The 27266-nt window shown below is 42.2% G+C and overlaps 1 protein-coding gene across 16 annotated transcripts in view; it reads left to right on the forward strand.

The window, feature by feature from the left end:
- NEB (nebulin) overlaps positions 1–27266 on the forward strand; it is a 321375-nt gene that overhangs the window by 244636 nt on the left and 49473 nt on the right. For 13 of the 16 annotated variants that reach the window (XM_068245793.1, XM_068245797.1, XM_068245803.1 and 10 more), the window contains 14 exons: positions 1084–1191; positions 3080–3184; positions 4302–4406; positions 4666–4770; positions 5806–5916; positions 8154–8264; positions 12236–12346; positions 15934–16035; positions 16863–16967; positions 18699–18797; positions 19696–19806; positions 21768–21872; positions 22758–22862; positions 25493–25597. In XM_068245793.1, the coding sequence (XP_068101894.1) occupies positions 1084–1191; positions 3080–3184; positions 4302–4406; positions 4666–4770; positions 5806–5916; positions 8154–8264; positions 12236–12346; positions 15934–16035; positions 16863–16967; positions 18699–18797; positions 19696–19806; positions 21768–21872; positions 22758–22862; positions 25493–25597 (1488 nt within the window). The remainder of the gene's footprint in view (positions 1–1083; positions 1192–3079; positions 3185–4301; positions 4407–4665; positions 4771–5805; positions 5917–8153; positions 8265–12235; positions 12347–15933; positions 16036–16862; positions 16968–18698; positions 18798–19695; positions 19807–21767; positions 21873–22757; positions 22863–25492; positions 25598–27266) is intronic. The other 3 variants (XM_068245799.1, XM_068245800.1, XM_068245801.1) reach the window with 2 other exon arrangements.

Consider the following 27266-nt stretch of genomic DNA (forward strand, 5'->3'; position numbering starts at 1 on the left):
AGCGAAATAGGATGTGGAAGGCTATAAGCAGAGTAGGATGTGACAGTCTATAAGCAGAGATGGATGTGGAAGGCTATAAGCAGAGCAGGGTGTGCCAGGATATAAGCAGAGTAGGATGTGCCAGGCTATAAGCAGAATAGGACATGGCAGACTATAAGCAGAATAGGACATGGCAGACTATAAGCAAAATAGGATGTGGAAGGCTATAAGTGGAGTAGGATGTGGAAGCTATAAGCAGAGTAGGATGTGGAAGCTATAAGCAGAGTAGGATGTGCCAGGCTATATGCAGAGTAGGACATGGCAGACTATAAGCAGAATAGGACATGGCAGACTATAAGCAGAATAGGACATGGCAGACTATAAGCAAAATAGGATGTGGAAGCTATAAGTGGAGTAGGATGTGGAAGCTATAAGTGGAGTAGGATGTGGAAGCTATAAGCAGAGTAGGATGTGGCAGGCTATAAGAAGAATAGGATGTGCCAGGATATAAGCAGAGTAGGATGTGGCAGGCTATAAGCAGAATAGGATGTGCCAGGATATAAGCAGAGTAGGATGTGCCAAGCTATAAGCAGAGTAGGACATAGGCATGACTATAAGCAAAATAGGACATGGAAGAGTAGAATTTGGAAGGCTATAAGCAGAGTAAGATGTGGAAGGCTATGAGCAGAGTAGGATGTGGAAAGTTATAAGCAGAGTTGAATGTGGCAGACTATAAGGGAAATAGGATGTGGAAGGCTATAAGCGGAGTAGGATGTGGCAGGCTATAAGCCGAGACGGACATGGTATACTATAAGCAGAGTACGATGTGGCAGACTATAAGCGGAGTAGGATGTGGCAGACTATAAGCCGAGACGGACATGGTATACTATAAGCAGAGTAGGATGTGGCAGACTATAAGCCGAGACGGACATGGTATACTATAAGCAGAGTAGGATGTGGAAGGCTTTAAGCAGAGTAGGACATAGCAGGCTATAAGCAGAATAGGATGTGGAAGGCTTTAAGCAGAGTAGGACATAGCAGGCTATAAGCAGAATAGGATGTGGATCATTCACAAAAAGTAACGGATGTGTTTTATATTTGCAGATCATCTACAAACTGGATTGGAACAAAGTTAAAGCCAAGAGCTACACCACCATCCATGACACCCCGTCACTGTTACATGCACGGAAAGTCAAGGACAAGATCAGTGAAGTATGTATATTGCATCTGTAGCTGTTAACTATCAGTTGGATTCCAGCACGCAGCTCTGCCCCAGGAAAAGGCCTTAAAGGGGAACTTCAGCCTAAACAAACTTACTGTCATTAAGTTACATTAGTTATGTTAATTAGAATAGATAGGTAATATAATCTCTTACCCACCCCGTTTTAAAAGAACAGGCAAATGTTTGTGATTCATGGGGGCTGCCATCTTTGTCATGGGGGCAGCCATCTTTTTGGTTGAAGGGAGGTGACAAGGAGCATGAGACAGTTCCAACTGTCCTGTGTCCTGATAACCCCTCCCAGCTGCACACACTAGGCTTCAAATGTCAAATTCAAAATGTAAAAAAAAAAACATTGCACCAAAACAGCAGAACGAGAACAACAACATCAGAAATCCCATCATGCTTTGCACAGCATTAGGGGAAAAATGCCCGGGCAGTTTTTTTCTGTGCAGCTAAAAATGAGGCTTGTATAAGAGAAAAAAAGTTCTGATGTTGTAAAACAGTTAAAGAAACACCAGGCCTTTCCAGTGCTGCTGAGTCAATTTTTAGTCTGGAGGTTCACTTTAACCTTTTCTATATCAGATGCAGAAAAGGCTGATACCCAGCCTATACGGGGCTCCAATGATTTTCTTTTACACAGTGACATAAATTGTTGTTGTCATAAATGAATGATATGTTGTTGCGTTTAGCAGTGCTGTCTTCTAATGTTTCACAGTACCAAATACAAGTATCATAATACATACTGTGAATCTCCAGAGGGACCAGCTAGCTATAAGGAGACCAGGGTTTGACTCTCGGCACGGCTCTTAGCGCTGCCCGTGAGAGAGTGGGGGGAGTTAACTTACTCGTGCCGCCGCTGTTAGACGATGTGCTCCACGACGCGTTTCAAGTCACTCCCTTGCTTCCTCCTTCTAGGTTGAAGGAGTAAGCATGAGAGTGATGTGGAACGCAATGTGGGATGCCAATGGATTTTGGCTGCGTTTTTGGATCACCGGCAATGGTCTACAATTTAAAAAAAAAAATGCACTTTGCCAATGTATTTCAATGATGGGGAACCCGCCAGTGCAATCCTAATTGCAGGACATGCAACATTTTTTTGCTCAAAGCAATGTATACAAGTGCAATTTTGTTTGGTATACTTACCAAGTGTCTTGATCTGCCCGTAGCCCCGCCTCCTAACTAAAGGGGTCACAGGCTCTTCTCTGATTGGAGGTAGAGAAACACTTATGACGACTTCTGCTAGGGGGCAGAGCTATGGGCAGAAAGCAGACATTGTGACATCCGGGCAGCACCGGGCAACGCGGTGGCGTAGTGGTTAGCGCTCTCGCCTTGCAGCGCTGGGTCCCTGGTTTGAATCCCAGCCAGGTCAACATCTGCAAAGAGTTTGTATGTTCTCCCCATGTCTGCGTGGGTTTCCTCCGGGCACTCTGTTTTCCTCCCATATCCCAAAAACATACAGATAAGTTCATTACCCGCCCCCTCTAAAATTGACCCTAGACTACAATACATACATAGACATAGGACTCTGGTAGGGATTAGATTGTGAGCTCCTTTGAGGGACAGTTAGTGACTAGACTATATACTATGTACAGCGCACGGAAGATGTCGGCGCTATATAAATACTAAATAATAATAAAAGTGTTTATTGAAACAGAAAAAAAAAAGAAACACAATTTCGTAGCGCTGTACAGTTTTTTGTCCAGGGCTTCAAAACATCGGGAATCGCAATCGTCCTAGAAATTGCTGCACACAGCACCTGCGCAATTTACAATTGTTGCAGCGATTCCTAGTGGGTCCCTGGACTAAATCTCATATTTTATTTATTAGCCTATGAAAATGAAACACCCTAGTGAATGTGTCTTTACTTGTCTTTTATAGCTGAAATACAAAGAACTGTATGAGAAGAGCAGAGGTCACTGTACCATGGTGCCAGATGCCCTGCCCATCAAGATAGCCAAGGATGCCTACAAATCCATCAGCAACGTAAGCTATTGTTCACATTCTCACTGCCTCTCTCTCTCTCTCTCTCCCCGTCTCTCTCTCTCTCTCACTCTCTCCCTGTTTCTTTCTCTTCCTATGTGGTCAATTCACAAACAATGGGAGGTATCTGTTCCCTTTTTTGTTTGCACTTTGCTTTTGTTTTAAAGGACAATTGTAACAACAATAATGAAAAGATACTCACATGAGAGGAAGGAAGGCTCTGGATCCCTTAGAGCCTTCCCAATCCTCTCTGTGTCCCCTTGATCCACCACCAGGCCCCTCATTCAAGCCTCCAGCTTTAATGTTGAAGAGACCTTTGGCTCTCCTTGGAAGGCCACTGAAGTACTCGGGTCTCCGGGTACCTCCAAAGATGAGCGGCTCTGTACTGCGCATGCCCAAAAATGGAGGCATCTGAGATGTCCTATTAGAATTGATGTCCGTTCCAAGAAAAAAAGCTGTTATAATTTTAATTACCTCTCTGATTATCTTACATCCATTGTGAATTGAACCACTTATTTGCGTAGGAGAGAAATCGCCCCCGGCAGACTTGGGCGCAGGATACAGCCGGTATGGCTTACCCTGCTTCCGCACAAGTTCCCAGCGACGTTAAATACTATTCTCCCTCTAGGTCCATGTGGATAGTGGGGAATAAAATAATTCAGCTTCCAGCAATTGCTGGAGGCTGAATTACAGTGTTTAAAAAGTAACTTCAGCTTCATCTTCTGACGGCGCCGAAGTTACTCCCTGTGCGATTCCTATTATGGCCTATAGTGGCGCCAGGTGCGCCCACATCTCCTGCACTGGAATATTGTTTGACTTATTTTATCTTCTAACTTCCCCATCCTCTCTCTCTCCACTCCCCCTACCCTTGTTCCATTCTTTATTTTCCTTCCTTCACTTCTGATTTATACAGAGAGCCTACTTATTCCCTTGTCTGTTTCACCCACATTTTATATCTCATTTTTTTTATCTCCGCATCCAGTTTCCTTTTTTCGCTCTTCTTGTTTTCCTTATATCTTTTTTACCTCTTCTTTGTTCTTCCTATATTTCTCCTTCGTTCTGTTGTCATCCTGTTTCTCTCCCCGTTTTTTTTTAATTTTGCTTTATTCTATTCAAACAGTTGACTTATAAGAAGAAGTATGAGGCCACCAAGGCTCACTGGCAATGGACTGTTGATAGACCAGACTTCTTGCAGAATGCGAAGTCTTCTCTACAGCAGAGTGATGTAAGTAACATTGCGTGCTTCATTACATAGATTTGTTATTTTGCTTTTTGCCTTTTCCATAGTTCAAAGGCATAGACTGTACCTATAGAATAATTATAATACTTATTATTATAATTATTATTATTATTATGTCCTATAATCATAACAAACATTAGGAAAGTAAATAATCTTATTTTGTCCCGCTAAGTTCATGAACTGTCTTCAAAGCTCTCTGGTTTAGTGAGTCTCACCTGAAAAGTATGTGTGTTTCTTTCCTTAGTATGAGTACAAGTTGGACAGAGAATTCCTGAAGGGATGCAAGCTGTCTGTGACCGATGACAAGGACACCGTCCTGGCCTTGAAGAATGCGGAAATGAACAGCAATGTGAGTGACGCCACAATGAGCGCTACCACTAACCTCATCTACTACAAAGTAAAAATACATGATCAAAAGTAGTCCCAACATTGGTGACATCACTTGCAATTTTAAGAGGAACTGTAACCAAAAATTGAACTTCATCCCAATCAGTAGCTGATAACCCCTTTCGCGATGAGCAAACTTTACCTTTTCTCAAATAGATCATCAGAAGGGTCTGTATGGTTGATATTGTGGTGAAACCCCTCCCACAGTGTGTAATAATATTGTATAATAAATAACAGCTGTCTCTCCAACTGCCAAGCAACCAGTATCTCCCTCTGTGAGATGCCTTTTTAGCCTATCGCATTGTTAGGGGGTGTGGTTATAGATAATGGCATTTGGTGCTGTTTTTTTCATGTCTGCCAGTAGTAAAGATGATTAAGTGCAGACTGATTGTAGATCAAACAATATGAACAAATTAAATGGCAAATATCAAACATTTCTTGATCTCTCGTCTATCTTTAACTTTTCACTTTGATTGATTTATTGTTTTCCCCTTTTCGCTTCCTTTTTGAGTATATGACAAATTTTCAAGTCCATTCTTCCAAGTAAAAAAAAAAATCAATGCTATACTTAAAATCCATTTAGTTAATATTTATATTTGAAAGGAGATATAGACTCCATTTAGTTCCAAAATGTAAAAGTAAGCATTCGGTGTTGAAGTGTTTCTGAACTAGATTGCCATTCCAGCAATTTGAGGGAGGGATTAACATCATCTAATTTTCCTTAACCTACACAAGGGGTGTGTCTGCCTGACTTGAGGCCTTTTACAATTCTGCAAAAGTGTGGTCTGTCATCTGGCAGAAACCCGACCGACAAGAGGCATATTATGGTCAAATAGAAACATCGGACTGGTTAAGCTGCCAAATGGTGAATTCATTAAACTCTGACCAGGAGATAAGAGTCTGACTGAAGCAAACCTTAGCTGTGCATTACTTCTTGTCTGAGGTTACAAAGATGGCGTAAAGCTAAAACTCACAGCTCATCTTCTGTCTCCTACAGGTGAAATACAGGAAGAAGTATGATAGAGGAACGTATCAAGGAGAGTTCGGCGCTGTTCCAGATACACCCCAGATCATCCATGCTAAATCTGTTAGCGATCTTGTATCTGAGGTGAGCTTTACTTCATGAAGATGTTTTTATGTTCTCCGGTACTCTTTCCCAATGTTTTGTTAATACTTTATTAGTTAATGTGGGACTTAAAGATTATCTGCCATATTGTTATTTTTGCAAAACGTCTCACATACTTATGATGTAATTAAGCATCAGGCCCAACCTTACAGTGCACATTCTTCAATACAGACAAGTAGACGTTTGTCATTTGAGGCCCCAAAACACTATTTGCAGTTCTTGCCTCAACTCACTTGTTATCCTGTCTGTCTTCTTAGCCTCATTAAGATGTTGTACTTAAAATAATCCATTGGAGTGATAGTCAAACTCTTCTTGGTGCCCCGACTTAAAGGGACTCTGAGCAGTGCAGTAACTATGGAAAGATGCAAACCATTTGAAGCTCCCTTTCTCCTCTTTCCAACAATATATAAACCGCTGCCCTACCCCTTTTAGTTTTCGATATTTTCGCGACCGAAATTGCCATGCCCACGATTTCGATCGTGAAAATAACAAAAACTAAAAGGCATAGGGCAGCGGTTTATATATTGTTGGAAAGTGGAGAAAGAGAGCTTCAAAATGGTATGCATCTTTCCATAGTTACTTGTATTACACAGAGCGACTTTTCTCCAAAGTCGGCAGCTCGATTCAGCACAATGCAATGAAATACTAGGAACCCAGGGGGATATAATTACAAACATCATGCTGGTAGGTGTGAGGCTATAAATAATTCATTGTAGGTATGCTTAAAGGCATACCCACAGGCACTACTCAGAGTCCCTTTAAAGTGTAACTATAGTCAGGACCATAACCATAAACCACGCCCCCCCAGGAAAACTTTGATGGGGTCCTCAACATTCACAACCCCTTCCCCATGGTGATCCCCATGACCAGTAAACCCATTTGTGAGGAATCAGGTAACATGACTCTGCTCTGAAGGGGAGAATAAAGAAGAAGGATAAAAACTTGGGGCTCCTGCACACAGAGGTGCCAAGCGTCTATTGGACCTTCAGCTGTGTGATACTCCGTTGGTTTAATGCCTGATGAAGCAGGATTGTGCCCGTGAAACGCGTTGCGGTTTTGTTCGTGGAGTATGTAAATAAATTGTCTTTATCTCAAGCGACAGCATCAAGTCTATTTGTGAGTGGCCGGTCCACCACCGCCACCCGAATATTTTAAACATTTTAGCATATTTTACTTTTGGCGCCTCTGTACTTCTACTTGCACATGAAGGGGTTGCTCCCCTTACTATTATGCCTAGACCATTCTTTTGGAATTGAAGTAGAATTATACTCCCCAAACTAATATTTCAGTAACTAATCTTAGGTACATTAAAATTGCATTCTCAAGTATTCCTGTGTGTAAAAAAATGCTTATGTCTGGCTAATTGGCAAATGTAATCCTTGCCGGCAGGAATCTCTCTCTGCCTGTGTCTTCACTCTGCCCCCCTCCTTTTCTGCTGAAGCGACTCAGCTGTTGCCAGGGTGATGTGTCTATTCAGCAGAGAGAGGGAGGAGACACATACAGAGAGTTCTCCTGCCCAGTAATGATTACATTTGATGATTAGCCAGAGATAGGCAAGCCTCTACTGCCCTCTGCAGTGATAATACATGTTTTTGACACAGGGAATGCTTATAAATGTTCTTTTTTTGTACCTAAGAGTAATTAGTTGAGTTGGTAATCAATATAGAATCCATTACAGAGGCTGTAAATATTTCTCACCTCTGATCTGAAGTTTAGTCCTGACTGGGAAGTGTCCCCACAGAACAAAAGCATCGGGTTCCAAAGGGTGGCCAACTGTGACTCTACTCTCCTCTGTCCTGATGATGTGATCACAAGACTGGGTTGTGTAGGCCCTTCTAGAGAGTGATAAATAGCACTTCTTAATATGAGAATCACTTGCTGCACCTTAAATATGTTTTCTACCTAGCTAGAAGACTTTGGACAATGGAGGCAGTCCATCAGTTTCCCAACTGAGATGGGATGTAGTAGGATACAAGTCTGCGGTGTGTTACCTGGGTTTGTAAATTTAAACTGCACAGATCTCTATAAATTGAAGGATTAGTCAGTATCCTACTAATTTAGACCCCTCAAAAATTGTAAATTCTGTGAATTCCTTTCTCCACACACAAGTTGTGCTGAAGTTGTTCATCTAAAGTAAGGCGAGAAGTCAGGAGTGAAGGAATGGAGGTGGTGGACAAAGAAATAACATTTGAAAATATAACCTATTTTTTTTCTTTTAGAACAAATACAAAGAACTAGTGAAGAAGTCACTGCAACATGGGTCATTCACCACCCTGCCTGAAACCAATGACACAGTTCGCGTCAAGGAAGTAACAAAGTTGGCTAGTGTGGTAAGTTGATGGTTTCTACGATACAGCACTAGTACAAAAACCGTTCCCTATAAGTTTTAATATATCCTTAGAGCAGAGGCGTAGCTAGGGTTTTCAGCGCCCGGGGACAAAGACTATTAATGCGCCCCTAAGGTGAAGGGTCGTGACCAAATGTGGGCGTGGTTATGGGTACTCCACATTTGGTCACGCCCCTTCAAATGTACATGGAGGTTAGCAGGCTCACGCTCACCCACCCTCCCTCAGTATGTACCTTCCAGCATGTTCCAAGACAAATTCAGCAATCATGAGCCCCCCACCCCCATCAAGACAAATTCCGCAATCATGAGCAAACATGAGGCCCCCAACAAGACAAATTTAGCAATCCTGAGGCCCCCAACAAGACAAATTCAGCAATCATGAGGCCCCTAACAAGACAAATTCAGCAATCATGAGGCCCCTAACAAGACAAATTCAGCGATCTTGAGGCCCCCAACAAATCATGAGGCCCCCAACAAGACAAATTCAGTAACCATGAGGCCCCCAACAAGACAAATTCAGCAGTCATGAGGCACATAAATAGACAGCATTTCACATAAATAGGCAGAATGTCCCCTTAATATGGTAGACACCTCTCACCTGGCAGCAGTTCCCCAAAATACACTCAATCTGACAGCAATGCTTGCCCAAAAAATAGGTAGCCCCAGGTCTATAGGTGTCCCCAGAATAGGTGGCCAGCAGTATAGATGTCCCCAGAACAGGTAGCCAGGGGTAGAGATGTCCACAGAACAGGTAGCCAGGGGTATATGTGCCCAGTATATGTAGGCAGGGGTATGTGTCCCCAGTATATGTAGCCAGAGGTATATGTGCCCAGTATATGTAGCCAGGGGTATAAATGCCCAGTATATGTAGCCAGGGGTATATGTACCCAGTATATGTAGTTAGGGGTATATGTGCCCAGTATATGTAGGCAGGGGTATATGTGCCCAGAGTAGGTAGCCAGGGGTATATGTGCCCAGAGTAGGTAGCCAGGGGTATATGTGCCCAGAGTAGGTAGCCAGGGGTATATGTGCCCAGAGTAGGTAGCCAGGGGTATATGCCCAGTATATGTAGGCAGGGGTATATGTGCCAAGAGTAGGTAGCCAGGGGTATATGTGCCCAGAGTAGGTAGCCAGGGGTATATGTGCCCAGAGTAGGTAGCCAGGGGTATATGTGCCCAGAGTAGGTAGCCAGGGGTATATGCCCAGTATATGTAGGCAGGGGTATATGTGCCCAGAGTAGGTAGCCAGGGGTATATGTGCCCAGAGTAGGTAGCCAGGGGTATGTGTGCCCAGAGTAGGTAGCCAGGGGTATATGCCCAGTATATGTAGGCAGGGGTATATGTGCCCAGAGTAGGTAGCCAGGGGTATATGTGCCCAGAGTAGGTAGCCAGGGGTATATGCCCAGTATATGTAGGCAGGGGTATATATGCCCAGAGTAGGTAGCCAGGGGTATATGTGCCCAGAGTAGGTAGCCAGGGCTATATGTGCCCAGAGTAGGTAGCCAGGGGTATATGCCCAGTATATGTAGGCAGGGGTATATGTGCCCAGAGTAGGTAGCCAGGGGTATATGTGCCCAGAGTAGGTAGCCAGGGATATATGTCCAGTATATGTAGCCAGGGGTATATGTGCCCAGAGTAGGTAGCCAGGGGTATATGTGCCCAGAGTAGGTAGCCAGGGATATATGTCCAGTATATGTAGCCAGGGGTATATGTGCCCAGAGTAGGTAGCCAGGTCAGGTGTCCCCCTCCCCAGCAGGAGGGGAGCAGCGCAGAGAAGAGCTGCTCTCCCTTCCTCGCTGTCCCCTCCAATGTCCGGGTGGCTCAGGCTGGCAGCGGCGGGCGGAACTTACCTCCGTCTCGTCGCAGCGCCGGATGGATCTGCCACTACTCTGGTCTGGTCCAGACCAGAGCAGCGGCTGCGCACTCGAACTTCCGGCCGGCGCTGGAGCGAGACGGAGGTGAGTTCCGCCCGCCGCTGCCAGGCCAGCCACCCGGACATTGGAGGGGACAGCGAGGGAGAGAGAGAGCACCTAAGGTGAGGGAAGGAGGGGGGATATGGCCCCCCTTCCCCACCGTCCGCACAGCTCTCCCTCTTCTCTGCGTTGCTCCCCTCCCCTCCGCCGCAAAAAAAAAAAAACCCCGCAGCTCAGCCAGGCTGAGGGCGCCCTCGGGGACCAGGCGCCCCGGGGCACTTGTCCTACCCCGACCCCCCCTAGCTCCACGCCTGCCTTAGAGACCAGATAACTATCCCCCATAGGGGTACAGTATACAACGCTAATCAAGCCGCCTGATCGCTCCGTGTAGATGGAGCATAAGATCACAGAAGTCTAACCAGAGCTTGTGGAGCATACAATAAGCTTTCCCTGCTTCCAACGATCCCTATCACCGATATGCATGGACTCTTCACCAATGCCAGGATTGTAAGGTGAGCTCCTCGCCACCACTCCTCCAACAATTAGTTCCTCAAATGAACCTTCAAAGGCAAGCAAAAACACTTTCATTGTGCAATGCACTTTTATAAAAGGTAAAACTTTATTTAAAAAAAAAATCACATTTGGTGATAGACTGATTCTGGCTTATGGAGTGTTTTCAGAGGGCTCCACCCCACATGGTCTCCTGGATTGATTGCCGCTATGAAAACTATCCAGTCCATAGCACATCTCCAGTCCGATTCCCTGCCACTAGCTTCTGTGACATGCTCCTTGCAACCAGTTTCACCACTCATCATCAGGGGATAAGTCACGAGGAGTGACGAAACAGATTGGGAGGATCTTGACATGGAAGCTAGTGGCAGGGAATCAGAGCAGAGGTGTGCTTTGGACAGGATAGTTATCATTGCAGCAATCAGCCTGAAGCAGAAGCTCAGGTCAAAAAGGAAATACTTACCTAAGAAGAGGAAAGCCTCTGGATCCTGTAGAGGCTTTCCACGGCATCCTTCACTCCCCCATTGCCACTCGCAGACCCTGAAAGATTTCTGACAAGGGCTTGATCAGGGCCTCACTCCTCTTCAAGCATGAGAGTGGCCCTACTGCACCTGTGCAAGAGCTGCTGGGCTCTATGCTACTACGCAGGTGTGACCCTGCTTATACGGGTGCAGCATGGTCATGCTCATGCTTGAAGAGGAGCACGGCCTGAATCATCTTCAGTGTCCAGGCATGTGACAACAGGAGTGAGGAGGACCAGGTTTCAGAGGCATCCCTCTTAAGTAAGTACTGACCCGAGCTTTGGCACGTGTTCACTTTAAAGGAATCTTGTGTCAAACTTGATACAGAGTCCACCAAAGAATAGGGATGGTCGGAAATATGGAAATACCAAATTACAATGACAATTTCCATGTTTTTTTTTTGTAAATAAAATAAATCAGTAAAAAACAAAAAAAAATAGATCCGCTATTTTTAGTGGCTAATATTTGAAAACCGCGTTTCCGATTTGCAACCACGGGAAACTTCTACATTCTCTGATTGGCCTTATCATTTTGACGTCTTCTGATTGGCCTAGAATTACAGCAGTAATCTGATTTCTGTTGAAAATTCTGCATTCTGTTATTGACCTAAAAGGTCTTAAGTCTTCTGATTGGCCCTAAAATTACCACAGTAATCTGTTTTCCGAAGGTTAAAATTCTGCATTGTCTGATTGGTGCAATGCTTCTGAGTTCTGCTAAAATTTCTGACTTGCAGTAATGTGGTATTTCTGAATTCTACACACTGATTTCCACTGTTCTAATAAGCCCATTTCCGATCCGAAACTTTTCACCTACTTTTTGATACTTTTTCAGTTGCAGGGTGTTTAAATGTTTTAAACAGAAGATGAAAAATTATCTCCTAGATGAAAAAGTGACTTGAATAGGCCTCTGTGTGTCACTTCTGTTTTCCCCTTTTGTCTGGCATAATCTGACCTATAAGAGCAGTTGTACAGAATAAACCTGCAGTAACTATGTCCTAATCATTATTTTTAGAATAAATACAAAGAGCATTTTCAGAAGGAAAAAGGCAAGTCCAATTACGCCAACATGCAGGAGCCACCAGAGGTGAAGCACGCAATGGACGTGGCTAAATCCCAAAGCAACGTGAGTAAATGTAATAATAATAATAATACTTATTGCCGCTGTTAGGTCCAGTGGAGAGTAAATGATTTAAAACCACACAGAGGCTGGAATTTGCAGGTTATTCCTTTATGCCCTTGTTAGCCAGGGATGAATCCAGAACTGCTGGTACATAGTAAATTAATAGTGAATTATTTTTTGCCAAGCCATACATGTCAACTTGAAGACCGCTCTATAAAAAAAAAAAAGTCTAGAGATTTGGGACTGTTTGGTAACCTAGAGATTTGGGACTGTTTGGTAACCTAGAGATTTGGGACTGTTTGGTAACCTAGAGATTTGGGACTGTTTGTCAATCTAGAGAATTAGGACAGTTTGGTGATCTAGAGATTTAGGACTGTTTGGCAATCTAGAGATCAGAATCAGAATCATTTTATTTCGCCAAGCACGACTGGGTCGTGCCCGGAATTGGGCTTGGCATACAGGGCTGAGAATAAAAAGCAGGAGCCCTGTGAGCCGAGGCAGCCTCACGGCGCCATCTTGAGCTGAGATTCATTGGAACTGTTTGGCAATCTTGAGATTTAGGACTGTTTGGTGACCTAGAGACATGGAACTGTTTGGCAATCTAGAGATTTGGAACTGTTTGGAAATCTAGAGATTTAGGACTGTTTGGCAGTCTAGAGATTTAAGACTGTTTGGCAATCTAGAGATATAGGACCAGATTTAGTTTCAAAAGGTCTTTTATTGAGGCAGCTTACATAAAAAATGCACAATGCACTCATCACGCAGAAAACTACAAAATAGCGTATCCAAGAGTACAATTAAGGTATTTGAATATAAAAGTGCCAGTCTTAATAGTTAACAACAATAAGAACAGAAAAGACAAAATAAAAATAAAAACAACAACAACAAAACAGAACATTTCTGTGGCTATGTTTTAGAGACTAGATGGTCCATTGAAGGGCCTCTAGGATCCAGAATAGTAAACATGTAGACCTATCAAGCAAAAAAGTTATTTCAACTGAAGTATATCAAATAGCTAAGACCTCTAGCATCAGCATATTCCAGCCATGGGTCCCAAGTTTTTTTAAACTGATCCATATGGTCATAGGTAATTGCTAGCATCTGGGCTGTTATCATAAGTCTATGGACTCTTTGGATTACCGGTTTAAGCACCAGTCTGGGTTTTCTCCATTGAGACGCTAGGTAAGATTTAGCCACCATAGCAATAAATTGGATAAGTCTATGGGTGGAAAATTTAGTAGAACTCTTATATCCTAGGAGGAGGGTAGCAGGGTGTTTAGAGAATGGACGCTTGATAACCTTAGTAATGAGAGTACAGACTTTATTCCAAAAAGATATTGCTCTAGGGCATGTCCACCAAATGTGATAAAGAGTCCCATCTTCAGGACACCACCTAAGGCAAGCTTTACTGTTGGAGGGAGAGATCATATGGAGCCTAACCGGGGTCAAATATGTGCGGTGGAGAAGTTTGGCATTAGTTTCTATAGACTTCCCCTAAATAAAGTCTAAAAGCAAGTTGACCAAGTTGAAGACAAGACAAGACAAGACAAATAACATTTATATCACGCTTTTCTCCTGGCGGACTCAAAGCGCCTGAGCAGCAGCCACTAGGGCGCGCTCTATAGACAGTAGCAGTGTTAGGGAGACTTGCCAAAGGTCTCCTACTGAATAGGTGGTGGCTTACTGAACAGGCAGAGCCGAGATTTGAACCCTGGTCTCCTGCGTCAGAGGCAGAGCCCTTAACCATTACACCTTCCAGCCACCTTGAAGGAGTATATGATGGCGTCAGGTCTGTACTCCAGGCAGATAAAGTGGCTAAAGTAGGATTTGAGCCCATTATTAAAAGCTCAGCATTGAGGTATGAAATGGACCCACCTTCCAAGGGTCTATTCATGCACCAGTCTTCAAAATTCGTAATACTTCTATCAATTTTACCTAAGGGGACCAATGATCTAACATAGTGATAAGCCTGAGTAAGCTGAAATTGCTGGTTAAAGGTAAGTGATCTTGGGGGATAGATAGCATTTAAAGGTAGGAGTCTGTCTCCTGATAGAAAGTGCTTCAGATAGTAATGTTGGGACTCATATAACCACTTAAAAGAAAGGTCCAAGCCAGGTATAAAGTCAGGGGAACCTCTTAAAGGAGTTATCAGGCTAACTAACGAAAATGAGGTTTACTCACGTGGGACTTTCTCCAGCCCCTTGCAGCCGACTGTCCCACGCCGACTGCTCTGCTCCCCGCCGCTGTCCCGGTCTCACTGCACAGTGCAGAGACCGACCGCAGGATCGGCCTTACTGTGCCTGCGCGAGCCACCGCTGTCAATCATCGCTATGTTGTCCACAGCAAACTGCGCATGGTATTGAGACCCGTTGGTTGCAGATCAGGTGGGGAGGGAGAGGAGAACAGGGCCGGGGTCTGCTGTTCTGGCGTGGACGGGAGAGACGGTGTGTCAGACGCCATCTTAGAAGCCAACTCCCTAGGCCGGAAAAGCGCGGTGATCGGAGTTTGCTTTGCAGGAGTGGCAGAGGCTGAGGAACGGTGTCTTCTCCCTCATCGCTTTTTTGACCCTGGCATCTCAGGGGACTCCTGGGCGCAGGATGTAGGTATTATCGCCTTCAATGCTGGTGTTAGCTAGTTAAATTAGCAAGTCAAGGACGGAGCTCAGAGAGTCGCCATGCTTCCTCTCTGGCGCCGCGCATGCACCTCTCGGCGCATGCGTGGATTTAAACAGATTGGCAACCTAGAGCTTTGGGACTGTTTGGTGATCTAGAGATTTAAGACTGCCTGGCAATTTAGAAATTTGGGACTGTTTGGTGATCTAAGATTTAAAACAATTTGGCAACTTAGAGATTTGGGTCTGTTTAGTGATGTAGAGATTTAAGACTCAGGGGCGTAGCAAAAGGGATTGCAGTAATTGCGACTGCATTGAGGCCCTTGGGGCAGAGGGGCCCCGAAGGGCCCTTCCTCAACTACTGTATTAGCTCTCTATTGGTCCTGTGCTCATAATAATCACTTCTATAGATACTTTGAATAGTGGTAATCATTAACACATTGTTCCCCATCCCCTTCTTGCACCTCTGACACTGTAGTTGCCATTGGCAGGTTTTGGTGCACCGTATCAATTGTTATGTATGGAGTGCTTGGGGGGCCCCATTGTAAAACTTGCACACACCTCCATAGCTACGCCACTGTTAAGACTGTTTGCTAATGTAGTGATTTAGGACTGTCTGGCGATCTAGAGATTTGGGGCTGTTTGGTGACCTAGAGATTCAGGACGGTTTGGTGATCTAGAGATTTAGGACTGTCTAGTGATCTAGAGATTTAGGGCTGTTTGGTGATCTAGAGATTTAAGACTATTTGACCTAAGAGCACTGTATCTATTTTTGCTTATTTATGTTCTCTGAGTTTTGTTTGTGGACACTGACAGAAATGTAGAATTACACATCACCTCTGTAAAAAAAAAACAAAAAAAAAAAATCAAGCCGTTAATATAATAACTTAATCCACAGTAAAAAACTGAGGTTGTCTATTAATAACTAGTCACATTATAGATGAGATTAAAATCAAAACTATAACTTTAATATTTGCAGGTGGCTTACAAGAAAGCTGCCAAGGCTAACCTGACCTACACTGCTCTTGCTGACAGACCGGATATTCAGAAAGCAACCTCTATGTCTAAGCTAGTCAGTGATGTAAGTATCTCGACTTAATGTGTCTAAAACTGTCTAATGGATTTACCAATAGTAGAGAATAATGTACTTGAGAACATAAGTGATCCTTCCTACATGGAACAGATTTAAAAAAAAAAAAAAATTCCTTGCTATTTGGTGGCAAAATGTGCATTCTTCACCTGAGTTAAAGCAAACCTGTGAGGTTTGCTAGAGCCTTTTGTGGATACTTACCTCGGAAGAGTTAAACCTCTGAATCCTAAAGAGGTTTCCCCATCCTCCTCAACTAGATCCAGAAATGAGATCCCTAAAGCATGGGCACATAGTGCCTGCATAGTAGCGCACATCCACTGGAGCCCAAGCAGGTCCATACTCATGCATATGCACAAGCTATTTCAACAAGTGATTTTTTCAGGAGTTTCAGCACTGAAGTAGGCCAGTGGAGGAGAACGGGGAGCTTTTTGAGGATCTAGAGGTCTCCCCTCCCGAGGTGAGTACCCTATAGGGGCAATTATTTCCCCGTGCAGTTACACTGTAAATCAAAATGGAACGTTGCTCAGTTTTGTGCAACTGAGATTGCACCCATAGCAAGAACACATCTTTAGCAGTTCTAAAATGGCTTGGATTTTTGAAAAAAAAATCGCTCTGGGTGCTGCACACAGCTTCAGTTACTATGTTTTGATATGATCCAGGTAAGGGCTGTAAACCATTGCGACTGAATTGTAATAAACAATCCCAGTCCAGGTATGCTGGATCGCTCTTGTTCTCCAGTGTTTTTTAACTTTAGTAAGTTTCCCTACAGTGTTTTCTGTGCATAGACACTAATACGGTTGCTTTGTTGTATTGCTTAGATCCACTACAAAGCTAAGGCTAAGGAGGAAGCTGGCCGTGGTATCACGGCTCTTGGACGACCAGACATTGAACTGGCTCAAGAAGTGTCCAAACTTACAAGCCAGGTAAGAGAACAAAAACTAATCATTGAAAAGTCGGCCATTTCAGTTTGTACCAGTGGGATGCCTGTCTAATTCTTTCTGCTGTTTATTTATTTTTTCTCTAAAGTTTTCATCATTTGTTAGGGTAGTTTATGTAGCATGATTTATCAGGACGGGTGTAGAGCATGGTAAAAGTGGAGCAAGTTCCCAGAGTAAGCGATTGGAATCCTTGTTTAATTTTACTGAAACCTGCTTTGGACATTTAGGGTCCTTCCCCACTGAAAATCATAATTGCATTGCACCGCAGTTGCGATCACAATTTGGAGTATGTATAGGCACTCTTTAGCAAGACCCTTAAAAGCTATTTAACATTTCAGTAATCTGATCGTGGGTTGGTTGTTTTTAAAGAGACTCTGTAACGAAAAAAAAGTTCCCCTAGGGGGTACTCGCCTCAGTAGGGGGAAGCCTCTGGATCCTATTGAGGCTTCCCCCGTCCTCCTGTTTCCCACGGCGGTCTCGCTGCAGCCCACGGAGCGCACACCAGACAATTTGTCAGGCTGTGCAATATTTACATTTTCTGGCTCCAGCGGGGGCGATGTTGCGGCTCTTCGCTTGGAAATAGGTAGAAATAGCCGATCTCTGTCAGATCCGCTCTACTATGCAGACGCAGGAGACTTGCACCTGCACAGTAGAGCGGATGGACAGAGATTGGCTATTTCCGTCTATCGACGAGCGGAGAGCCGATACTGCGCCTGCAATGGAGCCAGGAAGGTAAATATTTACATCCCCGCTGATCGTGGGTCACAGGACTACGGGGGAAGCCTCAATAGGATCCGGAGGCTTCCCCCACCCGAGGTGAGTACCCCCCACAGGAACTTTTTTTAGTTACAGACTTTCTTTAAAGAAAATGACTTGGCCATAACACAGAGCAAAACTCATAGAACATAATTGAGAGGACGGGGTAAAAATGAAGATCTCTGTGCTAAAGCCTACACATTGGGAAAGTAAAAGAATATTTATAGAAACTTTTCTTTACTTGATCTAGTGGTCTTTCAAAACATGATGTAATTATGGAAAGTCACACCATAATTACAAATTACAGTAAATAAATACCTCCTAACCAAAGCTTATTTAAAACTACTTCCTGGAGTATACCTTTAAGAACATTGGAAGTATGCACATACTGCAGCTAGTTTACTGTTAACTAAGCTCAGAGTAACAGCTTATGTAATGCATACTTGAGGTGACATGCCTGTATTTTAAAAAAAGAGTAAATCACTAACTCAAATTTATTGCATCAGGGCCAGGGCCTCATCATTTCGAGCACACTTAAAGAGGACCTCCATGCGCAAACTAAAAATCTGTCAGTGCTGCTGTAATACAAAGTTATATTTACCTCTGGAGTCTTGTTCCATGAAGCCACCCCGACATACTGCAGTAAATAGCTTGGCGGTTTTCTCTCGGAGGAGAGAGGGGAGGCGGGGCCAAGTGGCGGAAGTGTAGTGATGCGAGTATTTTTAGTTTATGCATGGAAGTCCTCATTAAGTACAAGTAAACCAAAAATCTAATGGAATTGTTATTTAAGCTTTTGAAAATGTATTATCTTTAACCTAATCCTATGTTTTTACCCCACATGCAGCAATACTACGCAAGTTGGACTGTGGTTGCTTTAACCCCAGGTTACTACTTACACATCTGTGACTTAAATAATCCTAGCCAGCTTTACTAATCTTATTTTTTTGCTGATGATTATAGGCCGAGTATATCAAAGGCAAATTATGGGGACATGGAGCTGCATCCTATGACACCCCCATCATGAGGACACTTAAGAAAGCTAATGACCTCACTAGTGGTGTAAGATAAGCATGCCAACCAAGCACGGAATGCCAACTTCCTGTGCAGTTCATTGTCTGTATACAATCCAGGGGACCCTTTGGAAAACAGATTTAAGAAGTTGTGAAACCCCTAGCAACAAATTAAAAATGTCAGCAATTTTTCAAATACAAAAATAGACTAAACATTTTACTTGGTTGCTTTGGGTATCACAAGGCCAATGTTTTCTTAAAGTACCCCTCGGTATTTTTGTCTGTCTTTTTTTTTAAAGAACATTATTTTTTCTTTAAAACCTTTGCTAAACCTTTACATTGCAGAAAACATTCAATCTATTAATTGTTTCATAGTTTGGTAAATTTACAGTTATCCCTGACAAATACATTTTTTTATTTTTTTTATTTAATGTGTACACTAAATCAGATTGAACACAAGCAATTTCCCTATTATTCAAGCAGAAGGTTTTAAAGAAATGTTTTTGTGAATGTAAATGTTATAGTTTATCAAACTTCAAAATTGAGTGGAACTTTGTTTTGTTTGTGCATGACAATGATATATTTGTATCAGTTAAGTGTATTGTGTTATTAAAAACTTCTGAGATAAAAAATAGTATTAAAAAGGCAGTTTAAATGATCACAAATGGGTTAATATTTTTGAGACCTTGTCATAGTCCTCATATAAAGCAGAACTTTAATTAAAAAAATGTTTTTTATGTATTTATTTTTTATGAGGGGTATAGTAGTTATTACAAATTTGGAACATGAAAGTTAGTCATTTTTTGAAGCATGTCTAAAATGAAAAATACAGAATGATATGTTTACGTTTATTTGCATGATATGTTTATGCACCGCCTGTATAGGTTATCCTTGCATTATTCTATGTAAGACCCGCTTGGCATTAATATGATTCACTTTTCTCGTAGATAAAATACAAGGAAAAGTTTTCAAAAGATAAAGGAAAGAAACCGCAGTATGATCTCAAAGAGGCCAAAATTTATCAGACCTTTAAGGATGCCAATACCCTAGCTAGTGAGGTAATATGCAATTTGTAAATGATTTGTTTCATAGTCACATATTAAGAATGTTGGTGTAAATAAAAGCTTCAAATACCAATACACTAATCATAAACATGAGCAGAGGTACACTTCTATAAGCTCATGTAGATACAAAAATCACACATAGGTTAAATAATAAATGAACACATTTATAGAAGTTAAGTAATATATTATATGTTTAATACAGTAGAGTCTTGTTAATCCGGCACGGATGGGATTGGCTGATGCCAGATGCCGGTGTGCTTTCTGGTTGCTTGAGACCAAATGTTAAAAATAGGCCAAGCTAATACAGTAGTAGTATACGCCACTCTATATTTATATCATGAACTCTGAATTAAATGTTAAAATACAGTAATTGGAAGTATATTAACCTTGGGGGAGCAGTGAAACTCAGTCTTTAAGCACAGCGGAGCCCACAAACAGCCTAAGATGTTGGCCTTCACCACTGTGAGAATGCTGATGATTTTTGCTGGTTGGTTGAGATGCGGATAACTGGGACTGTACTGTAATATACAGATAATACACAGTTGAACAGGTCAGCTAATGCATTGGACATGGAGTTGGAAAATTTGAACATACATTACACAGCAGAACAAACACATAAGGGTAAAGAAAGCCCTGCCCAATTGGGCTTACATTCTATGTACAAGGTGGCAGTGTAGAGGTCAGTGGCCAGGTGAGATAATAGATTTGCCGGAAAAGGTGAGTTTTCAGGTTGTGCCTAAAGATGGTGATTTGTCTTTTATGCCAGAATGGAAAGAGGCGACTAGAGAGGAAGACATGCTAATATCGTTATTACATTTCTGGTGAATTTTCATGAAGCATGGAGATAAATGTTGTTCTGATAGAAGGGGCTAACATTCAGTTCTGTATTAGGCCTGAAGAAGAAGCTTTGTACAGTTAGTGGTTAAAGTAAAACCCAAATCCACTTTTGATTTGATATCAGCTAAGATATGACTTGTCGTCAGGGTAAAGCAGATGATAAGATTCTTGCTCATATACTCGGGAAACATCTCTTTTCCACATCTATTCTAACTAACTAAATGAGTTATAAAAGTAAAATAAATAAATAAATTTAAAAAAATGCACTGCTGGGCAAGCTAACACTGGCCTGGCAGTGCAGTGTTATGAAAAAATTGTAGCATGATTTCACGTTACACCTCGCGACCCAGGAAGATGGATCCCAGCGCTCCCTGATCCATCTTCCTGCGGGTGGATACACGCGATGTCATATGATGGCACACAATGGGAGCAAACGGGATGTCAAGTGATCGTGGTACTGTGCACAGTCATCAAGGATGTTAAAGATCTGCTGTGGCGGTCGTTATCACTGCGCATTACTAAATGACATTCACGTAATGAAATGCCTATACCCACATCACGAGATCGTGAAAATGGTCACTCATTGCTCGCCAGTTGGCAGAAAAATTATTCGAAAAATCGCAAGGTGGGTACGTGCCTTAAAGAGACTCAGAAACGAAGTCAATTAAAGCTCTGATACTTACCCGGGGCTTCCTCCCGCCCCATAAACATATGTAAGTCCCATGCCGTCCTCCCGCAGTCTGCCGTTCAGCCGCGGTGAGCCCCGGCAACAGGCTCAGTGACATAAGTTCAGGTCTACAGCGCATGCGCAGTAGACCCTGACTGGCATTGACTGAGCCTGTTAACGGCGCTCACCGCAGTTGAACGGCAGACCGTGGGAGGACGGCGTGGGATTTACATGTGTTTATGGGGCGGTAAGAAGCCCCGGGTAAGTATCAGAGTTTTTGTTTACTTTGTCTCTGACTCCCTTTAAGTTTTGTAATGGCATAAGACCCATTGATAGATTTCATTATCCAATTATTTAACAGCTACAATTTTTTTAAGTAACTATTGTACAAAAAAAATGGAATCTGCTTGTTTTTTTATTTTATCAACTGATTTTTTTCTTTGTGTTGCAGGTTAAATATAAGGCAGATCTTAAAAAGCTTCACAAGCCTGTGACCGACATGGCGGAATCCCTGAACATGCAACATATAACTGGCACAAGCAAGCTAGCAAGTGATGTAAGATGTCAACTAACATGCAATAATAATTCATTCAAGGCTCATTTTCATCTTTACTTTTTCCTCCCATAACAATCTTTGCTGATTATTCTGCTTTCAACTTGGGCATCATTTGGTAGTTACCCTTTCCTATTTAACCACTAGTTCACTCCTAGAATTAATATTCACTGATAATAAAGAAGTACTGAAAACATAAACTAGAGCAAGCATTACTGCTAATAAAACCTTTTTTTCTAACAATTTCATCTTTAAACCACTGCAGTAAATTACTAATACATCTTATATCATTTATATATTAATATAATAATGAAGTATACTTAATAGCTTAAAATAAAAATCATGATCTCATTATTATTCATACTGTAGTTCAGCTAATAAAAATAACCTTTTTTCTTGCTTTACAATGATCGGCTATTTATCATGGCCTTAGTGCTCATGTATATCTAGAAATGTTATACGAATAAAAAGTAAAGGATATCAAAATTATCCTTAATTATTATAGTCTCAGTTATATGAGTTTACACGTGTGTTGCCGATAAATTAATTATAATTCTACTAAAATTATAAAAACATTATAATATACTTGTTTTATATAAAATTCAGGCAACTTAATTTAGTATTGATTTGGTAAATCTTTTGTGCAGGATGTATCACTTACCTTTTATATATAACTATATTATTTGCCATTTTATCTAAAATCTAATTAGTAATTATGGCAATATTTGCATAATTGTTAACTATTATTAACAATAGTATCATTTATTTTAATGCAACATATACATAGTTAATCTATAAATTGAATAATATTAAATAATCTTGGTATCCGATATCATATAGGTGACTTTTTAGATTATTATTGAGGCAGTTTTTGACACTCTCCTTTAGTACCAGTACAAGAAGGAATTTGAGAAGAGTAAGGGTCACTACCAAGTGATACCTGATAATCTTGAACAAGTTCATAAAAAGGAGGCAACAGAACTACAAAGTATCGTAAGTTTTAACTTTCTATTATTGCTGCTGCTGTTTTTTTTTTTCCTTTCTTTTCTTTCTTTTTTTTTGTACCATGGAACCATCAAGGGGCTCATTGATACACACCTATGTTTAGTCCAGTTTCGTTTGAACGTTTGAGAAGGATTTGGTAACCGTTTCAGTAGTAAAAATGTTTCTGTACCATGTTAGCCAAACTAATTATGTAGGTAGAAAAAAAACAAGTTCTAAGTTTTCGACTAGGTGATCTTTTCACACTTTATCAATAAAAGACCTTTAAGCCACCAGCAAGCAAGAAAATATACAGAATAATTTTAACAGTACTTTTCACTTAGTTTTTGGTACTTTTTCAGTTGCAGAGTGTTAAAATGTTATGTGAATCAAAAGATGAAAAATTATCTCCTAGGAGAAAACTTAGGAGAACAAGTGAACTATTGATTAAATGTACAATATGCTTCTGCATAAGATTGAATGTAAATGGACATACATTTTTCTCTCTTCACTTATCATTTAGTAAGTAATCCCCATTGTACATACATAAACAGAAATTGCCACAACAATTACAGTTTTAGTAATTCAGCCTCAGTTGTTACCTTTTCTCAATTGCTTGTTGACAGAAATACTGGGTGGATTTAACTTGACGCTTGTTCTTCACAATTTGTTTTTAAGGTCACATTCACAGTGGGATGTTGCGGTTTAATAAGACGTTAAAGTCGCTACGTGTCTGCGTAAAGAGGTAACGCACTGCAAGCAGTGAGTTACCACAATGCAACATTTTTAATGCAACTTTAACGTCGCACTGTGAACGGCAGATAGGATTAGCATTGCAGTGCAGTAAGCTGCGTTATAAGACTTTATAACGTGCAAGAAATGATAGGTTCCCAAAAGTACATTTTTTTGCATTGTGAGCTGACTTTGCATTGTATGAATAACTGGTTTTATTCATTATGTATTTAAGGCAGACATGCTTTGACTCTCTGTCTGTGTGGAGCTGCTTCTCCCCAGTCAGAGAATGTGTCACATTCCTCACTTGATACATTTAAGTAAACACAAGATAACATAATCTACAACTTAGGATGCGTCCACATTTCACTGCACTGAACTCTCAAGCTCTGTGTGTAACCCTTCGAATGCTGGTCTAGTAAAAAAAAAAAATGCTAGTTGCATCTAATATGCTGTAAATAATGTTCTAGAGCAAAGATGAAATGCTGGGTTATATTCCACTTTAAGTGAATCTTAAAAATGAAAAACAGTTGGCACTACAGCTTCTGAATGCTAGATGATTTAACAGGGGAGGTCACTTACAGATTCCTCTTTATAATGCCTACACAGCGTGCTCCAGCCATATGAGATGAATGGTGGTTGTGGGAGGAGGAAAAAGGATAAAGGCTGGCCCTGCTGCAACTTGCTCTTTATTCAGATACTGTAGTTTCCATAGCGCATGTTGTACAAACATACAAAAGTTAAAAGCGGTTCACATACCATGAGGAGTGATGTGATCAGTGGCAGTGGGTGCTTGTAGCCTGACGGCAGTTTTGCACCGACTGTGCTTCTATTGAGGCTGCCCCGCAACTTTTGTATGTTTATACAACATGCCCTATGGAAACTACAGTATCTGAATAAAGAGCAAGTTGCAGCAGCGCCAGCCTCCCTCCTCTCTTCTTCTCCCACTAACCATGTAATAGCATCTCAATGACCATCTCTGTTGGTGAGAACTTGAATTTTGGTTTACTAAAAACAAAAAAGATATTTAGCAGCCTCCACAACTGTGCTTTCTCTAAAGACAGATTGGAATTGCAAGCTGAAACGGATTTATTTAAAATTGAAAACAATCAAACAACTGATTCAATTATATTTTCAGAGCCCACACTACCATCTTATTGTGTTGAAGTGTGCAGTTTTTGGCAACCTAATAGCTAACGATGTTTATTAAATCCAGGGAGGATTGTAGAATTTCTTATACCCCACGGTCACATCTATCCTAGGAGACACTTTGAAAAACAAGACCATTTTTTAGACTGCAAGTGTTGACAGTAGGACTACTCTACCTTGCACCTAGGCAGGCATTCCCTACAGCTGTATTCGATGGAACAAACACTTTTCTCTGCGTTATTTGTAAAGGTCTATGTAAGGGACAGAAAAGTATTTGTTCATTAGCATACATTTGTGCAAAGCTTTTCCCACCACTGTTCCTGGTAAAGCAGCGCAACTTAATGTGCAGGAGTGCGTGTTATGCACTCGCAGCCGCTACTATGTTAATTAACATGTTAATTGTCATAGCAGCGGCCGCTAGTGAAGTATGGCGGCAGCGATAGTTCACAGGACCACCCGCATTTAAAGTTACGTGCATTGCTATGGAAGCAGTTTGCGTAGCTAAGGGTAAGCATGCTCCTTACATGGCAGCGAGCGCTGCTAAGTAAGGCATGCATAACTCGCACTCCTGCACATTAAGCAGCACAGCTTAATGAATCAAGTCCTTTGTGTCTAAGTAAAAGTAGTGTGCTATCACAAGGGAAATTAAGCATCTCTTGTTTTGGAAATCTTAATTTAGTTGACCATTAGTGAGAAAAAAAAGGTTTTTAGATGTGCCTTTAATGTCAAACCGCTAATTATGTGCACTTATCCAAAAACAGGTGAAATACAAAGAAAAATATGAGAAAGAAAGAGGCAAAGCCATGCTGGACTTTGAGACTCCAACCTATGTTACTGCAAAGGAGGCTCAGCATATGCAGAGTGAGGTAAGCTTTTTGAATGTTATGGGAATCTTGCTGCAAGTGTGCTCCTGTAACTGCAGCATGTTGCTTATTGAAGTATGGTACAGGCAAATTATTCGTCTGCCAGGGAGACATAAGTCCAAAAGCACCGTGTGCGCAGGAGAAAACTTGTATTACATTTATTAACTTGACATGACAGTAAATAACAGGGATCCAAATCTGATTCTAAATATGATGAAAGATGAAGATTTAACTCCAACCATTGCTCCAGCCTAACAGCTGTTTTGCATCAGAGGCTACATTAAAGTGAGGCTTAAAGGGATACTGTAGGGGGGTCGGGGGAAAATGAGCTGAACTTACCCGGGGCTTCTAATGGTCCCCCGCAGACATCCTGTGTTGGCGCAGCCACTCACCAATGCTCCGGCCCCGCCTCCAGTTCACTTCTGGAATTTCTGACTTTAAAGTCAGAAAACCACTGCGCCTGCACGCCCGTGTCCTCGCTCCCGCTGATGTCACCAGGACTGTACTGCGCAGACACAGACCATACTGGGCCTGCGCTGTGCGCTCTTGATGACATCAGCGGGATCGAGGACACAGCAACGCAGGCGCAGTAGTTTTCAGACTTTAAAGTCTGAAATTCCAGAAGTGAACCGGAGGCGGGGCCGGAGCATCAGTGAGTGGCTGCGCCAACACAGGATGTCTGCGGGAGACCGTTAGAAGCCCCGGGTAAGTTCAACTCATTTTCCCCTGACCCCCCTACAGTATCCCTTTAAGTGAAAATAAACTAATGAGTTAAACAATTGTATCTGGTCTAAAGAGTGAAACTCCCAACAATTCAGGAGGAGTGTTCAGAGTCTGTGGTCGGTGCAGCTTATTTTCTGTACAAGCCGGTTATATCTAGGGAAGACAATCAAAAAGAGAGAGCAGACTTAGAATGTATGTGGAAGGAATTGACCGGCTATGGACAGATCTCACCTTAAAGAGACTCAGAGATGAAGTAACATAATAGATTTATACATACCTGGAGCTTCCTCCAGCCTCATCTGCATGGATCATTCCTACGCCGCTGTCCTCAGCCTTCTTGATCGCCGGTACGGGGTCCCGTAAATTTGGCCAGTCAGCGCCAGTGCACTCCCTCCATACTGCGCAGACGCATGCGTAAGGCACATGCTTAAGGCAGGCGCTGGAGAGACGGAGGGAGTCACTGCGCATGTGTAAAACTGGCCGCGACTGGCCAAAGCTACGGGACCCGGTACCAGCGATCCAGAAGGCTGAGGAGGCCGCATGGGAGCGAACCATGTGGACGGGGCTGGAGGAAGCCCCAATTATGTATAAATCTATTTTGTTACTTCATCTCTGAGTCTCTTTAGGGATGTGCGGAGATTACCCTTATGGGAATACCAGAGCTTGTGCTTTCGTCCCTTTAAGATAAGGCTTGTGGCAGTTGTCCCTTTGTCAGGTCCCACTCCTTTGCTGCTCTTCCCTGCCTCAATCAGTCACAGGCTGACTACACTCCATAGCAACTCAGTGAAGGAGCCATAGGTACCAATAAACCATTACCTACATGGACTCAGGGTCCTGTCTATATGCTAATTACCTGCTCAACTCCCAACACTGTCAGCTAATGAGTACCTGCAAAGTGCAGGCTCCGCTTGCTGCTGACAGGTGCCTAGCACGTTCCAACAAAAACCCT

Source organism: Hyperolius riggenbachi, chromosome 7 (genome assembly GCF_040937935.1).
Source record: "Hyperolius riggenbachi isolate aHypRig1 chromosome 7, aHypRig1.pri, whole genome shotgun sequence".
NCBI classification, from domain to species: domain Eukaryota; kingdom Metazoa; phylum Chordata; class Amphibia; order Anura; family Hyperoliidae; genus Hyperolius; species Hyperolius riggenbachi.